Source organism: Electrona antarctica (assembly GCF_951216825.1).
Source record: "Electrona antarctica genome assembly, chromosome: 12".
Taxonomy (NCBI): domain Eukaryota; kingdom Metazoa; phylum Chordata; class Actinopteri; order Myctophiformes; family Myctophidae; genus Electrona; species Electrona antarctica.
The window spans coordinates 25,459,517-25,477,378 of record NC_136793.1 but is presented as its reverse complement, the minus strand read 5'-3'; the positions used below and the strand labels follow the sequence as shown (position 1 = coordinate 25,477,378).

General features: G+C 42.0%; 1 protein-coding gene across 1 annotated transcript in view; it reads right to left on the bottom strand.

The window, feature by feature from the left end:
* The window catches only part of oxct1a (3-oxoacid CoA transferase 1a), a 58,256-nt gene that overhangs the window by 36,439 nt on the left and 3,955 nt on the right, over positions 1-17,862 (bottom strand). Inside the window, exons 2-7 of the mRNA XM_079517131.1 lie at positions 16,989-17,097; positions 16,341-16,431; positions 13,013-13,148; positions 12,613-12,762; positions 12,108-12,214; positions 9,855-9,915 (exon numbers count right to left, since the gene is read on the bottom strand). Of these exons, the coding sequence (XP_079373257.1) occupies positions 9,855-9,915; positions 12,108-12,214; positions 12,613-12,762; positions 13,013-13,148; positions 16,341-16,431; positions 16,989-17,097 (654 nt within the window). The remainder of the gene's footprint in view (positions 1-9,854; positions 9,916-12,107; positions 12,215-12,612; positions 12,763-13,012; positions 13,149-16,340; positions 16,432-16,988; positions 17,098-17,862) is intronic.

Below are 17,862 nucleotides of genomic sequence, written 5' to 3'. Positions count from 1 at the left end.
CTAGCGGAAACCCTGGTATGCACATGGCCATATATGTGGCATAGGGGTCGATCGGCAGTTCTGGACAACCGGTCGGTCAGATAGTTCTCGAGATACGTGAACTACAGATGGATACACAGAGACGTTGTGCATTTATAGTAGGGTTATCCATGTTTGGGTGCCACAACATAAAAAGTGTGGTTTCATCGGCGGCTTTGTCAGAGAACCCTTAATTGTACCCATCTGTCTGTGTCCCTTTTGTGCCCATATATGGAGATCTTTGTATATGTCTGTCTACCTGTGTAACTTTCATGCCCATATATGGAGATCTCTGTCGGTCCTTGTCCCTGTTATGCCAGAATATGTAGATCTGTGATGTCATCAGTTATGTTCATATATTGGAATGACCATATATGGGCATATTGTTGGGATCGGCGGTTACGGAACGTGTTATTATAAATATGCACATGACCTTAATTGGCATAGCGGTTGGATCAGTGGCTCTGGACAACCGGATTTCTGTATCTGTCAGTGCTTGCGCTTGTATGCCCATATATGGAGATCACTGTGTTCATCAGTATATGACCACGTGGGCATGCATCCTTTTGTTGACATATATGGAGCTGACTGATTGGTTTGTGCCTGATGCCATGATGACACATTGAGCTTGGACAACACACTCCATATTAACTCCTTGTATGGTTATGGCTGAGTCATAGTGACATGAGCTAACATCAGAATAGTGACATGAGCATGACATCAGAATAGTGATGTGAGCGTGACATCAGAAGATGATATAAATGTCCTCTGTCTAACCTATCGAATATAGCATAGCAATGCCGTCCACTAAACAGTTCACCATCTGTACCCTCCTGCTTTTGGACTTCCTGGCGATGGCTGCTCACAACAACAGCAGTAACGGTCCGCTCATGGCTGGAGTGAAGTGTGTCCTGGTTGGTGCATGGCCAGAGAAAGCCTGTGTGCCCACCGACCCATCCTCCAGCCACTTCGTTATCATCCGGAGCTCCGACTGCCACTTTGACAGTGGGGTCCCCAATGCCCACAAAGCAGAGTGCAAGATGGCCATTGTTCACAACGTGAGCCTTGTTGAATCGATCAGAATGAGATCTTTCAAATCTGATGGCTTCACTCTCCTTGATGTGTTGGGATGTGTTGGGATCATACTGGGGCGAGTTATCTGGTGGGTTATCCTCATGCGCGAAGATGACATAGCCGACTACTTGGTCCAGTATATCCTCCGGTGGAGAAGCAGCCACATGCTAAAGAAATTCCCTGTCCACAACCACAAGAAAGGGGGTGATGCGGACGACGTGTGTGCCATCTGTCTGGAAGAGTACGAGGAAGGAGACATGCTGAGGGCCCTGCCGTGTTCGCATGCCTTCCACAGTAAGTGTGTGGACTACTGGCTGTACGACATGATAAAGACCACGTGCCCCCTGTGCATGCAGGAGGTGTGGCTGACCGTTGATGATGAAGAGTAAGAATGCTAGAGGAGCTATCACAGCCTAGCTCGCGAAAACGCAGTGGGTGGTCAATGGCAGTATAGTTAAAACCCTAGTCTTAGAGAACTGGACTTGAGTTCAGGCTTGGGCGGCCAATCGTGGTCCTGGGTTCAGTGTGCCCCACACCCCGCCCAAATCTGCCAAAAGCCAATCACAAACATGCCTGCCAGAGAGCACACAAGAAACGACCCTGCCAAAAGCGAATCACAACGCGAGCACACCAAGAAAAACGAGGGGGCCCGCCCACCTCCCGCATCTACAGACAGACATACTGTATAAAGAAATAAAAAATAAAGTTTGATTCTTACACTGTCAGCTTGTTCTTTTGTCATTCTATGGCATGTCATGATCTAATAATTGCGTTTTAATTAAATGTGACCCACACGTCCATTTGGAAATCAGTTGGTTGTTTGTTGCAATGAGGAAAATGTTCTAATTTGATTAGTTTACTGCCTTTTTTATCATTGTTCAGCTCCTGCATCGGACCTGCCAAACTAACGGACTGTGGACCTCCTTTCTTTAATATCCAATTTTATTAACTGATCATAACGTTACAGGCAATCGCTTTGGACTGGAACCCAAAGCGATGACTGCCCGATCATCGCATCTTATAGCAGGGGTGGGCAACTTTGACGATGGTGAGGGCCAATATATTTCCACACTCACTCCAGAGGGCCACATTGCATATTACTGTCTTAGCAAAAATAGCCGATCTACAAGCTCAAAACGCATCGCAATGCAACGCGTTTTGAGCTTGTAGATCAGCTATTTTTGCTATATTTTAATTGAAAACTATTTTTGAATTGGAAATCTGAAAAGTAACCTTTTCATTGCATTTCAAATGCATTTAAGTTATAGTTATGTTAACTTTAGGAACTGTTAACATAACTACATTGGACACAAAAAGACAATAACATTTTAATACTAGTCATTAAGTACTAGTCATTTAATACTAGTCGTGAAGTAATTAAAGCGGGTTTGAAATTGTAACAGCTGAAATCACTATCATTACTATATCAGTATTCTGATATTAACATGCGGGCCGCATTAAGTGAAGGTGGGGGCCGCATGTGGCCCCCGGGCCGAGGGAGGGCCGCCAGTTGCCCACCCCTGTCTTATAGTCTATTTGAGAACACAGAGGAAGCCGGACTCATGACTGTCATGATGTGATATATATTCTATAGGCCTAATCAATACATACACAAAGGTTTCATTTTATTTCTATTATTTGTAATCAAATGTTATTGAAATGACATGTTCCTCAATTGTACAGTAGAATACTGTATATAATTTGTTCATATAATTCATTCATTGTAATATACAGGGCAAGACATACTGTATGTCACAGTCAAATTGCTTTACACATGCAGCACATTCAAGTTGTAACATAGTCTACACAATAGCCTATGAAGTGAATAGGCTATTATTTAATTGTTTAATGATTGCACTGCACTGCAATGACAATGACTGTGCTTTGATAAGGTTAATGTTTAAGTATATTATCCAAATTATATGTAATTAGTAATGTTTTGGATCGTCATATACATTTTCAGGTCTTATCTGAATCAATGACAGAGGTTGTAAGGACACCACAGTTTGACTCGGCCATAAATAGCTCATTTGTGAAGCGTTTTTCTTTAATTAAAAAGTCTACATAACCCTTGGGAACTACTTTCATTTGCTGTTGTCAGCCATGGCTGTATTGTCTCCCAATCCCTAACGATAGCAAGCAAAAATCTAACGTCTGCCTGTCGCGGAGAGCGTACAAATCCATTTAGGCACCCAAGACCACTGACATTTAACTAAGGCATATCTCGCTCATTTCTGAAACGTTTTTAAAAAATTCAAATTTTGTGTCAGGCATGAGTATGACTGCATTGTCTCACAATCTAATGATCAGCAAAAATCTAACGTCGGCTGGTGATGGTCACATTACGCCCAGGCTTGGACAGCCCTGCATGTCGTTCTCTTCCTCCCAATTTTATTAATGTAAGAACAATGAGTTCTATTGCAGCATGATAACTTATTTCCAGGAAGAGAAAGGCTGTTTCTATTAGCTTGGAATCCACATTGATGTCAGCAGTTTTCTGAACTGTCCATAATCCACCAATGAGACACAGACTGAATAGACGGACATCGTGCCACAGACCAAACAGAAATAGTGCCATATTATAATGATCGCTAGTGGGTACCAGTTACATGAAGATAAGGTTGAAAATGGTTGAAAAAGTGTTCCTTTAGGCGTACACCATACAAACTGTCACACACACAGACATAGAGTTTAACAAACACAAAGCCAAATCTGATGCACTATGAACTGTGCCCTGAGAGAACATGAATAATATGTATGCAGTGCAGGCCTCTAAAACACCTGACCAATGGCTGGCGTCTCTTTGGTCACAGCCTTTTCGGAGTACAACCGCAGCAGGATCAATACTGACCACACGCCAGATTTATGACATGTCATGCTCTGAATTCTAAAGAGCAACTTATCGCCAGGACAACCATAACTGCTTCACTATCAGGCATTAAAGGCTCATAATGGACCGTGTTGTGTGCGCTGCTACAACAGAGGGAAGGTGGCAGATAAGTAAGGACTGATGACAATAATGGGTGTCTGAACTCTTAGACAGAGGCTATATCTCATGAATTAACTGATGCCTAATATTATGCTTTAATCAAAAATAAGTACATTATACTATTTTCAAGTGATTAATTTCTGTATACAAGACAATCATAAGGATCATGGACCATTTGAGAGTGATGAAAACCAATGACAGAATGTGGAGGGATGAACCAATTTAAATTCAGTGAACATCTCGTTCACAATTGAGTGTGCCATGAAAAAAAACATGAATTTGTTTGTCAATCACGTTAGATGGCCGCCTGGCTAAAAAGCATTCATTTCATATGCAGACAAGCGTCTCAAAGAGCTGTTTGTTGGAACGAGAGATTGAAAGAAGGCGTGCAAATAAGAGACTTCGTCAAAGACTACTGGCAGAAATGTCAGATGTCTGATGCAGCCTGATTTTGGCACATGGAAAATATTGGATGTTTTTTTTCTTGCAAGCATTTAACTTGATTTCTAATGTGGGTGTGATAGGATCTCAAACAAGGTTGGGAAATGTAAGCCAGAGAAACTAGGCATGGGATTGACATATGCTACAAAGAATTATTTAGATCTCTGTATAACCGGTTATTGTCATTATGCAGTCCAACTACAGCCCTCCTCTCATGGCTGTGTTTCAGAACCACTCCCTCCGCTTGGTACAGACACCCTGAGCAGATGGTTCCTTCCTTTGGTGCAAAGATTGAAGCAGACGGATGATTAAACCCACCAAATTATGTCCTTGGCGGTTTGTGCGGCCTCGTCTCGTCTGCACCGAGTTGAGCTGCTTCATCATTCATGTCACTCTCTCCCTGCTGCCTCACAACTCCAACGTCACACAAGAGACTTTACTGTACCAAGCTGCATCGCTTGCGTCAGAGGGAGGAGGAACAATATTACTTCTTTTGGAGAGAAAATGTGGCATTGTCATGGTGTGACACTGAACCACGACCTGCTGTTTTCATCATGAACACTCCCATCATCTCCCCGTCATCACAACCTTCGTCACTGCATTTGGTTACAGATTCAAGACAGAGACATCCTAATGGGATCCTTTTTATTAGGGTCCAAGGAGCCTAACTAAAAGCGACAAAATGTTTCATTGTGATGTCACACTGTATCGCGATATTTTACACGCACGCACACTCACACACACAGGCATTCATGTGTGTAACACTATCACAATGATTCCTCCACCATGTCAGGAGTTATGATAAAATACACGTATGTGTTCTTTCATACATCTGATTAAATGCATTTAGTGTGCAAACTTATACCCATATACATTTTTACATTTTTGTCTCCACCAGGCCGAAGGCATGGGGAGAGAGTATGTTTTGCACTCCGTCCGTCCGTCCGTATGTCCGTCCGTCCGTGTGTCCGTCCGTCCGTGTGTCCGTCCGTCTGTGAACAGCTAATCTCCGGCACCGTTAACCCGGTCGATGCCACATTTTGCACACGCACTCCCTGGATGCCAACGATGAACCTCTGCCCCAAAAATTCCAGAACGGCCTATTATAGCGCCACCAGGAGGCCGCTTTGTGCAAAACAAGTTTTTGGACAGTACACCTACAGATTTTGTCCAAACATCACGCAAATTGGTACACAGTCTCTCTAGAGCCATTCAACGAAACGGGTCTTTCAGATTTCTCAGACTCCATCCTGATTGGCTAAGATTGGCTTCCAAAGTTTGCAGGAGTGCTCAGTTTCAAACAAAATGCTGCAAATCATGAACACATCGTCGGATTTCCGTGAAATTGCGCGCGCACATTCCCACTAGGCCGAGGAAGAAATGCCACGTGAACATTTTCAACTCAGCCTCATGGTGGCGCTATAACTGGCCGAAAAGTGTTTTTACCTCCAACTGCACGGATTTGTGGATAACTTTGTATGCCAACTCCCTAGAGGCCAAGGAAAAACCTTTGCCTGGAATTTTTCACATCTGCTCTTTATAGCGCCACCAGGAGGCCGACATATGTAAAACACATTTTCTAATATTACTCCTTCAGATGTTATCCAAATTTCACGCAAATCGGTACACATGCTCTCCATAGTCATGTGATCAAGACGGGTTTGTTTGATTTCTCATAATCCACCTTCATTGCCTACGATTGGCTTCTTTTCAGGAGTAGCCCGCTTTGTACCCGTTTTGTACAAATCGCCACAACTACTCGACGCAGCGTCCGATTGTGGTGAAACTGTGCATGCATATTCCCACTAGGCTGAGGAAGAAATGCCACTTGACAGTTTTCAAATCAGCCTCATGGTGGCGCTACAACAGGCCAAGCCGTGACACACACACACACACACACACACACACACACACACACACACACTTATATTATTTAAATATATATTTTTGGGGCTTTTTGCGATTTTAGTGATAGATATACAGTAGGTTGACAGGAAACGGGGAGAGAGGTGGAGGGAAGACACGCAGCAAAGGTCGCCGGGATTGGGACTCGAACTCATGACACTGGATTAAGCCTAGGTGCCCAGACCGCTAGGCCGGCCCGGGCCCAAACTTTAATATTATGGCTACAGCTGTGCCACTGCATTCTGGATCAGGTGTACTGTAGGTGGGGATTTGAGAGAGCAGGCAGGCACACCAGCAAGGAAAGAATAGCATTTCAAGCATGGCCCGGGCAGGAATGCATATATTATGGAGAGGTTTTCTCATAAATGGAACACAGAGTGTTCATGGTTTGTTTTTCCATGCACGTCCATTTCCTCCCTGCTGCTCTCTGACTCAAATAGTTTCTATATTGGAGGTGTTTACTGTGAAACTAGGCTGTGTGTGCAGCAAGGATTCTTCTGCAAATGTCCTGTGAATATCGTGAACAGACAGATGGAATGAAATGTATCCTGTGTGTGATGCAGAAGTCTGTAAGTACAAAGAGTAACATTCATTTCAGTGGTAAAAATGCACTCAGTGAGGTGCCACTGGGTTGATCACAGTCTATACAACAACGCATGCATGCACACTCTGTGAGAAAAGAATCAAGACAGACAATATTTCTGTTTACCTACATTTCCCCCTGCTCCCCAGCATCACAGTTCAAAAAAGACACAATGAGAGAAAATGGCTCATAGGCTCTAAAACTTAAGGCATCTTGTAGTAAATGAATAATACCACTACTAGGACAGTCTACCAGTATAATGTTCACCAAGTGGAGGTGTAAAACAGGCTCACTAACCATAACATAAATATCCATGGCAGTGTTAATGGTTTTTGATGCACTGCAATGTTTAATACACCTCAGGTGTATAGTGAAAGAGATACAGCAGAATATCCGATAATCATTTACACTTGAGGAAGCAGTGCCCTCAATCTTAGCCTTTGAGGAATCCTGATACTAGAAGCAAATTTTCTAGAGCATGTATTGGATTTCCCTGCCAGGGTTTCTCACTTTGCTTAAATCTCAGGAAGCGTATGACGAAAGGCCTCAGGGGAGTCCAGTTCTTGGATGGAGCCAACGAACAGTGAGCGAACTTCAAATCTAGGCCTCCGGGAAAATCAATCAATCAACCAATGTGTTTTCTTCAGTTAAGATATGGCGTCTTAACGCTCTCTTTATCTGATAGTCTTGTTTTGTTTTTCTACCAACAGATACAGTACACTTCACGCTTAAGCATAATAATTTACTTTGTGTGTTATTTGTTTATTGTTTGTTTGTTTTCTGTTTGTTCAAAAAAATCACAGACCTCTTTGTAATCGCTACATTTTAAGCTCATGTTTCCTGTGTCTATGCAAAATATATAAAAAGAAAACATTATATGGTGTCTTTATCCTCAGAAACCATAAATGCATAGATTTGCTTCTCCAATGTCAGATCACTTTACGTTTTGTAGAATTGCAGCATTAGATTTTGTCTCAACCACTGATCCACCCAAGGATTTAGTAGACGTCTGTCCTGTTATTTCACTTGTAGTGATGATAAGGATTAGAACTGGTAACTTATGATTCAAGTAACACACATCATGGATGGTTTACGCAAAATAAACAATAATGGTGCTGGAACTATCCAATCAAACAGTCATCTTCCTCTGCACTTCTCTTTTTCAAGAAAGTTGATTAAGTTTTCAGCCAGGACAAAGACAGCCAATGTCTCTACTACAATTAGCGGCAGCTAGGGAGACTGTGTGAGAAAAGGTCTGCCTGCTCGCACACCACATGTCTAATTGCCTCAATATTTTCCACAGAAAATCGGTTTATGCTCAACGTCTACTTTTAATTGTTCATTTTACATGTGTGTTTGTTTGGCCCATGTTTGTCAGGATCTCCTCACTGGTCAGTAAGAATACATTGAGGACTCATTGAGCACTCATTCAAGGTTACTTCGACTATGCATGCACCTCATGGTACCATAGCACCACAAAGGCCCTAAAAACAAGGCTCCAGACATCCCAAAACAAACTGATCAGGCTACTGCTTGGCCTTACTCCTACAACTCATCTTACCGCTGCTCATGTTGCTAGGTTGGGATGGGTACAGGACAGAGTACAGCAACTTGCAATGGGCCTGGTCTACAAGATACGCTACACCACAAAGACACTGACGTACCTGTCAAATGACCTCCAAAACGTCAACGCCATCCACAATCACAACACCAGAGGGAGCTCCACTAATCATGTTCCGAACCTCTAGTATACCAAACTCTCAACATGCAATAATCATACCCACTATTCAAAACAACATCTTCATTGCTCACTACATGGACACAATTACTACATTTTCCCACAAATAACACAACACTGCTAACTAACACACATCAAATCTGCACGTGCTCCAAGGGCGCTTTTTTCAAGTCAACTAAATTAGTCACAAGTGTTGCCCATTGCTCACATGTATCCTGGCTGTGGCCACTCCTTTAAACCATGCACCACTGTCACAGTGCCACAATAACCCATGTAGAAGCGAAAACCTGACCTTTAACCGATTCAAATCAATCGAAACAATAGGTGTGTTCTGTTGTGGTGTTGTGTGATGTGTGATGTGTGTGCTGTGTCAGCAATGCTAGCATCTGGATTGGAGTCTTTCCTGATGCTATTCTGCAGCTTTCTCCACCATGCCCTCTTCATGGTCTACATTAAAAAACATCCATAAAATACTTATAGTATATAATAATGTGCACAACCTGGTGTCCTGAGGAAATACGTATCATTTAACACAGTGTGGCATCAGTGCCAAAGAAATCTAACCCTAACATAACCGCACGCCGTAGCCACGTAGCCGGAATGTCAGTGTGTCTGAATGCCATGCTGCTATATGCTTACAAGACAGGTCACTTCCGCCCGCCCCGGAAGTGATAGCCGTCCATACTTGAGCCAAATCTTCATTCTAGGCTATGCATCGTCACGGGATGGTTTAACTTTCTTAGCGTGAGCAAAGTTTAGACTTTTATAAGGTCTCAAAGATTGCAGTTTGTCTCATTTTGAGGAGATAAGGTACTATTAAGCGTGCGTGCGGCCACGTGCGCATCAGATCCATGTGGAGAGTAAAAGCAAAAAAAAGCAATTAAAGAAAAACTTTTTTTTAAATTGCTGGATTAAATGAATTTAAAGAAAGACGAGTTCCCTCGTTTTGGCACAGGTGGGTCGTGGAGAGAAGAACGTGGTCCTGCGTTCTTGGCATACATTCGGTTAATATACTTTATTATAGAGTATATTATTGAGTATTTAATACTAACACTATTCTATACTGTGCACCGTGACAGATTATTGTTGGTGTCTAATATGCGTACCTCTACTATGGTGATTTTGGCTGCCTTGCACATGGGCTGGTTGAAGTTCCTCGCCGTTTTCCTGTCCGAAGAGAAGGACAGAGGTGGCTATAAACAAAACGTATTTTTTTTTTTGTCCAGTCACTTGTTAAAACAAAACCTGAAAAACAGAGGTGACAGTGAAGAACTTACCACAAACGCACATCAATATAGGTGGAAAAACAAAAAACTATAAGGAGTACCCATGCCTGCTTTTCAGAACTGCTTAAAAAAGCAATCAACACTACCATGACTGTATCTGTTGAAAAGGCTTGTAGATTACTTGAGGTGAAACACTGCTCTCTTGTGAATAAAGACTGAACTGCATCAACTGCAGCAATATCAATGAATAGGAAGAAAATGCCATTCTTAAAAACAATGTGTCATTCACACATTTAATTTGTATTGTTGCTTGGCTCATTTCAGCAATTTAGAGCAGGGGTTTTCAACTGGTGGTACGTGGACCACTGGTGGTCCCTGAAGGTATTGCATGTGGTTCCCCCTGGCCATGTCTTTAGTAATGTACTGTAGGAAAGTGAAGATTTGTTTGCCCATCATTTTATTTGGTTTTATTTTGGAAAATCTTAATAACAGAGGAATTGAATACATTATCATCATAATCAGCGGTCATTTGAGGAGGCCTATGCTTCAATTCCAAAAGTACTTCCAATCCACAGACTGTGGAAGAGAGGCAGATATGAAACACAGTCCCTGTTCTGAATGAGTTGTCTCATGCTGCAAAGCTAAATTAATGTTACCTTCAATTCAACCTTTCTCAACTAGTGGTCCAAGGACCACCATAGTATTGTGCAATGAATTAATAGGATATAATATAATATATAAGTTAAAGCTTTCCTCCCTCAAACCATTCAAATTCAAATATTTTCTTAAATTTGACATATGATTTTAACATAATAATACATTTAACGAAAGTATTTTATTTATATATTTACTTACATATTTTTTTTTTTACATTGTCCCTCTCCGCCCCCTCACCCTGTTCTGGGGCAAGCAGAACCATAGCTGAACGCTGTAGAATCTAGATGACAATTCACACGCTTTGCCTTTGTAAACTTACTGATAATAAAGATTGAACAGAAAACTAATGAAAAGACGAGGCTTGCGCTCAACATACCGTACAACGACAAGCTATGAGGTAGAGAGCATTATTTCTGCAAAAATCGGGGACATTATGGACACAGAATGGAAAGATGATTTTGACAGCCCACTTTCACGGCTACAACTGATGCTGCATTGCAGCGGTAGCCTACCTTATTGAAGGAACGAGCAATTATACATGCTATTAATTGCATGGCTTTCCCGTGGGAATAAATTAATCAAGAACACCAGGCTTTCCACCAAAGGTCTGCTGCCTCACTGGCCGAAGTTTGCATGCTTTTCGCTTGATGGAGAAAAACAAAATCACAACCTATACACCCAATTAAAATAGAAACCTCATAGATTATATAAAACTTGGAATTTAAAAAAATCGCTTCAGATTAAATGATGAGTGCTCGGCTGTTGCCTCCATTATATGCGCCATCAGTGCACATTTGCTTGATAGTTGATACTTGATTGTTTGATAGTCGAGACAATAAAATATTTCCTTCTAAAGTCCTTCTGTTATGGTACAAGTATGAAATGAGCAAATCTGCACAATTCTAAGTCAATAAAGTAGTATGAAAAAGCATGGAAAAGTCACTGTTTACAATCTCCGTCATGTCAATCTAGCAAAGTGATTGATCTGTGTCTGTCTATAGCCCTCACTTGCCCCACAACAGGGCTCCGGGCTCCCAATTGACAAATGTTAACACCCTCCCCTACATTCTGCTGGGCCTTATATTGCCATTGCAAGAAAACAGAGGTGCCCAGGTTGATTCTTAGTCAGGGTGGTGGTCACCCTGACTAAACCAAAGGTCAAAACTAACTAACTGACTAAACCAACGGTCAAAACCAACTAACGCTATTTACAGTATTATGTATGGAATACCCTTCCTCCTTTTGAACTACAGATCTCATCTCATGGTATGAAAGAAATAACTGTCCCCACACACCCCTACAAATAATACCATCCATTACTGAATGGCCTCAATTTGCAAGCACGTGCTGCTTATGGTGCAAACATGACAAGGTGATTAAGATAAGTTTAAGGTGCTCTGAGGTGAGAAGTAGCTGAACCACAGGAAAAGTAAATATTTACACTGTCGTAAGGGAACATGTGGGCTCCATCAGTACCTGAAGACAATGTTTCCTGCTTTGTCGGCTTTCCAGGCCTTGATGAGAGCAAAGTCTCCAGTGATAGCCTTTTCCATGATGTAGTTCCTACCGTTGAATTCCCGCACCTGCACACATTCAAGACATCATACAAGCAGTATTTATATACAGTAGTGCTTTTCTAAAAGGTTGCCAAGAAGAGAAGGCAAAAGCAAACTATATAGCTTAGTGCTTAACCACATTAATCCTATTTTGGGTAATTATTTTAATTATTTATATATAGTTTTTATTTCTTTTAAACAGCAAAAAATACCAGATCCACAACACATTGCGATGCAACACGTTGTGAACTTCTAGATCAGCAAATGTAAATAGGCCTTAAGTGGTTAAAAAGTAGAAATGCAATTATGTCAGAATTTGTCACACAGAACAACAATCACACACCACTTAACTCAGGTGACTGATGGTGGCTCTATTCAGCAACAAACTGCTGTTTGGAAAAAATCCAAATGAAAATTGTTCTGACCTCCCTCGCCTCGCTTGCAATGGCGATGGTGCCATCTTTGTTGTATTTGATGGGGGAGCCTCCCTCTTGGATCAGTGTACCATAGCCGGTGGCTGTGAAGAAGGCTGGAACTCCTGCTCCCCCTGCTCTGATCCTCTCTGCCAGGGTACCCTGAAGGTGGGGAGGAGGAAAGCCTTATTCAAGCTTTGTGGTACGACCACTCCACTCCGCACAAAGAAACAGATTTTCAAACAATATATGCCATTTACTGAGCAACAGTCAGATGAAATATAAATGACAAGATAGTAGTTTTAAGAGTATAGCAAATTCAAGGCAAGGTTTGTACGTAGCACGTAGGTATGCTGGATTTACCAATGTTGCTGTGTGTGTGTGTGTGTGTGTGTGTGTGTGTGTGTCCAACCTGTGGTGTAAGTTCCACCTCCAGCTCCCCAGCCAGATACTGTCTCTCAAACTCCACATTCTCTCCAACGTATGAGGAAATCATCCTTTTGATCTGTTTTGTCTGGAGGAGGAGGCCAAGCCCGAAGTTATCCACCCTGCACACACACACACACACACACACACACACACACACACACACACACACACACACACACACACACACACACACACACACACACACACACACACACACACACACACACACACACACACACACACACACACACACACACACACACACACACACACACACACACACAGAATTCCGTATTCAAGAATGATTAGGTTTTTATGTTCACACATTTCATTCCCCAAGTGAAACACCAATTAGTGTTTTAAACGTGTATAGACACATGCGAGACGACGCAACGCATTGCAGAGGACCCAAATAGGCTCCGCCTGTCACACTTTTCCAACCCGGAAGAAGGGATGAAAAGGGAGTATGCGTTGGGTGAACAACTCCATATAAGTGAATGGGAGGGGATTTCCGGTGCCCTCTCTATTATTTTTAATTCTGTGACTGTACCACTGACAATTTCCCTTCACTGAATTATGTAAAAAGGTGTAACACAAAGCACAAGTGAGGTGGATAGAACACAAAGACCTGGTTACCACACTGCTCCGGGCAGCGCACCCCCCGCTGTTCATTCCATAACAAAACTGTGTCGCGTGCGCGCGAGTGTGTGTGATTCTGATCTGTCATCTCTGTGTGTGTTGACTACAAACACGCAGAAGACCTGGGAGGCGCGAGGGGTGCGCTGCCCGGAGCAGTATGGTAACCAGGTCTTCGCGTACAGAACAGATGGTGCAATACCAAAACATGTGCAAAACTGTTAAAATAGGCTACTTTTTAAATGGATGCCATTTTATCTCTGGGCTAATGGAAATTTGTAAATAAAAAACTCTTAGTTATAAAACAAATTAGATTTCTAGAAACAAAATAAAATGCAGATATTTCCTGAATAATGAATATAATACAAGAATACTCCACAGCCTTGTGAGTCCAAGTAAAGTTATTGTTGCAGGTGGTTGCAATGCCCATGGAGACTGCCAACTGTCATATGCCTTTTGTATTCTATTCTATATGCAATGAAAAATAATGAGGTCAGTCAGTTATTAGTTATCCATACTACAATCTTTATGATCACACACTCATTCATGAAGACATGAGTATTCTATCTATAGTTCCAAAGCAACTGTTCCAGTTGTGGAATGAGAACGACACAGATAACCCTGCTTTGTCCTTCACTCAAGTCCTATGTCAGCTGACGAGACATCTAGGTCATGTGTGCTTAGAAAAAAATGTGTTGTGCACAAAACGGTAGTGTGTGGGTGTGTTCTCCACAGACATGTCTACTGTCCATGTCAAATCAAACATGTGCACACCTGTGCCAGAGCCAGAGGCATGTTAAAGTAGACAGGTCAACGTCTCGATGTTGAAATAAAAGCCACAGCCCTTAACCACTTCAAGGGGCTGATTATATTGGAAAAATGATAGTGAGTTGTTATAGTGTGTTTGTTCAGTTACTGTCTCCGAACATGCTATAGTAGATTTTCACCAATAAAATCAGGTCAAGTGGTAAAATGTCAGTATCTGTCTTTACAATGTAAACCTCCAGTAGGGAATTGCCCTCTCAAAGTTTAGAGCTAGAGTGCTATATAGAAGAAAGAAGCACTGTTTCTACCTACATTCACTCCAGAATGATCTAGATTCTAGCTCACCAAGCAAATGATGAAAGAAATATGTATTATCATGCATTTTATTTTATTTTAAATATGTGCCTATTTGTATTGTTTCTCTTATGACTAGACTGTTCAAGAGCATGGCCTTTGGCCTTTAACATACAGTACATCCTGGAAAGCAAACATTTTGACTATCTGTCCCAAGGGTGATAAAGTCCAACTTTGGTTAAAGCATACATAGCTTTCAGCAAAGCCATATTACCACTTTCATTATTTTTTGGTTGCGTTTTTTCAGGCACTAAATTATAGCAATAGTTTCAGTCTAACATTGCAGTCGTGATATATAATGGTGAAATGTATTCACTTCATGGTATACTGATCATTAAGCAAATGACCAGTTTAAATCTCCTTACAACCTGATTTTGATAAGGCAACCTGGCCTAGAATTTGAGATGCACTACCAAGTCCAATATTATGTTTTCATTGAAATGGTAGTTTCAAGCCAATAGACGCCTTAAGAGACGACATCACACTGATAAGAAACAGGATGCGCACGCATAGCGGCAGCACAAGAACCCTTCCTCTCAGAAGATGCAATGGAAAAGTTCCCTCACTGCCCTCACGTGTAAAAAATGCCCCATCAAACTTTCAGATGCTGTTATTCTCCCAGTGTGGAGGAAGAATGATTAGGATTTATAGTTGTGATCTCTCGCCCTTGAAATATATAGTCCTTGGTTTGAACAATAATAGCAATTCAAAACCACACCTCCAGTCGCTGTCATAAGAACGGGAGGTGCGCTCATGAACACGGCAGCAGAGCCTATTTGTGCATGGCTGCACGCGCACCTGCAGCCCATCAAGTATAATGTATGCTTTGTTCCGTGATGGTGTCGCGCACGCAGACCTCTACGCTCACAACAGTCGCATCTGTGATGCGATGTGAGCTTGTATATCAGCTGTTCTCTGTGTGCAACACTGTTGCGCTTTGAAGTATAAATGGCTCTTAGGGAGCACCTCACTAGCCAACTCACAGTTTTGAGATCTGTTGGGAATTGATTACATGAAACAGTCACCCGTGCGCCCAGTCCCAATGTTTGTAAACAAATAATTGGTCTATCCGTATATATTTATACCGGATATACAACATTAATGTTATTCATATTATTTAGGAGTAAATAGCACTGTGCCCCTCAATCTTTAAACAACCGTGGTTGCAGATTCTAGCCATGGTCAAATTGAAACAAACATATCTTCTTACAATTCTTTATGAAGTCCATTTACTGTTGAAACAACAACTTTGGATTTTTGAGTAGAGCTTTTGGCTTGACAACATCCTTTATAAAAAATCTTCCACCACCATGGAAAGCAATGCATATTTTAGGTTTAGGGTGGCATGTAGGTACCTGCACATGATGTTCACCGTAATACAAACAGCGTAGGCCTAGATGACACACACACACACACACACACACACACACACACACACACACACACACACACACACACACACACACACACACACACACACACACACACACACACACACACACACACACACACACACACACACACACACACACACACACACACACACACACACTTACCCAGCATTGTTGCTTATTGCCGTGAGACCGTTAACGCCAGTCTTCAGTAAACTGTTTATAAGATTCTCTGGGATTCCACACAACCCAAAGCCTGTGTATGAAGAGAGACATTAGTTATGCATTACAACAAGCCAAATGCTTTGAGAAAGGTCATGGAGATAACACAATGGAAAGTGCCAGCCTGGAGAGACTATAAATATGAGCTGTGAGATCTCAGTGTGTATGTGTGCATGAACTGTAATGGCACAGAATGAGTAATACAATGTGGTGAACACAGATTTGACACTTGTTTGACTGCAAGGTTGAACAAGGCTGTGCATACATATGCCCAATCAAGTTAAAGTCTATTAGCCCAGTGGTTTCCAAACTTTTCAGGTCGAGACTCAAAAGATAACTAACAACAAACTAGATCTACAAGTTAATTATTGTTAATTATTGTTCTTTTCTTTTTTTTTACTCGAGTTGTGACCCATAAAATTGGTCCGTGAACAGCAAATGGGTCGAGACCCACTGCTTGGGAAACACTGCATATGGCACTAGCCCATATGTTTATAACACACTAACAACAGCATTTGCTCTTAATAAACTGGGTGACACCGTCAGTCGTCACTGAACCGGTGCGGTCCTGACTCAGACTGTACAGCTTACCTCCCACCAGAACCGTTGCACCGCTTGGGATGTCTTTCACAGCTTCTGTTGGATCTGTGTAGAACTTCGAATTCCTCTGGCTGGTGGTGGAAAAGTAACAGCTACATGTCTGTGGAAAGAGAACAAATGCATTTAAGTAGAAGCTGTGGAGTGGATAGAAACAGAACAATGTGCGAGGGGGAAACAGATATATACAGCTTACTGGGCTGATCCAGTTTATACAGTCAAAGAATGAAAAGATAAACAAAACTGCTGAGCAAATCCAGCAACAAAGGGAGCAGAGATTTAGGACATCATTGTGCCACTTCACAGTTCGCAGACTCAGCTAGAAAATACATTATTTCACTATTTCACTCAACTACGACTAAAGATTAGCTAATTAATTTGAAAATGATGGCTTACAACCTTAAACCCTAACGACACCAAAGGGTCAAGGCGGTTTTAGCGTTGTCCCTGCGGTGTGATGTCTTATTGCACGTTGACCCACGTTGACCCTAGTGATTCAACGCATGGAATTCAATGGCCCAAACCACACCAAAGGGTCGAGACAGTTTTAGCGTTAACTCCTTAGGCAACAAAGTCTTATGCACACCTGTATGCTCTGAGGCGGGTGCGTAGGCAGGGCTCAATGTATTTCAGAAAAATGCACATAAAGTGCACAAAGAGTCAAAGACCCGCACACCGTCTGCACTTGCAATACGAACTTTATTGGCAACGTTTCGGTCAAAGACCTTCTTCAGGCATCTGCTGATAATAGGTAGCCACATAGCTATATACACACACATAGATCCACAATGACCAATCACAATAGAGCGTCGCAGTCCCGCCCTCTACCATGGACCAAGAAATGATTCTCCGTTCATTTTCCTCATAG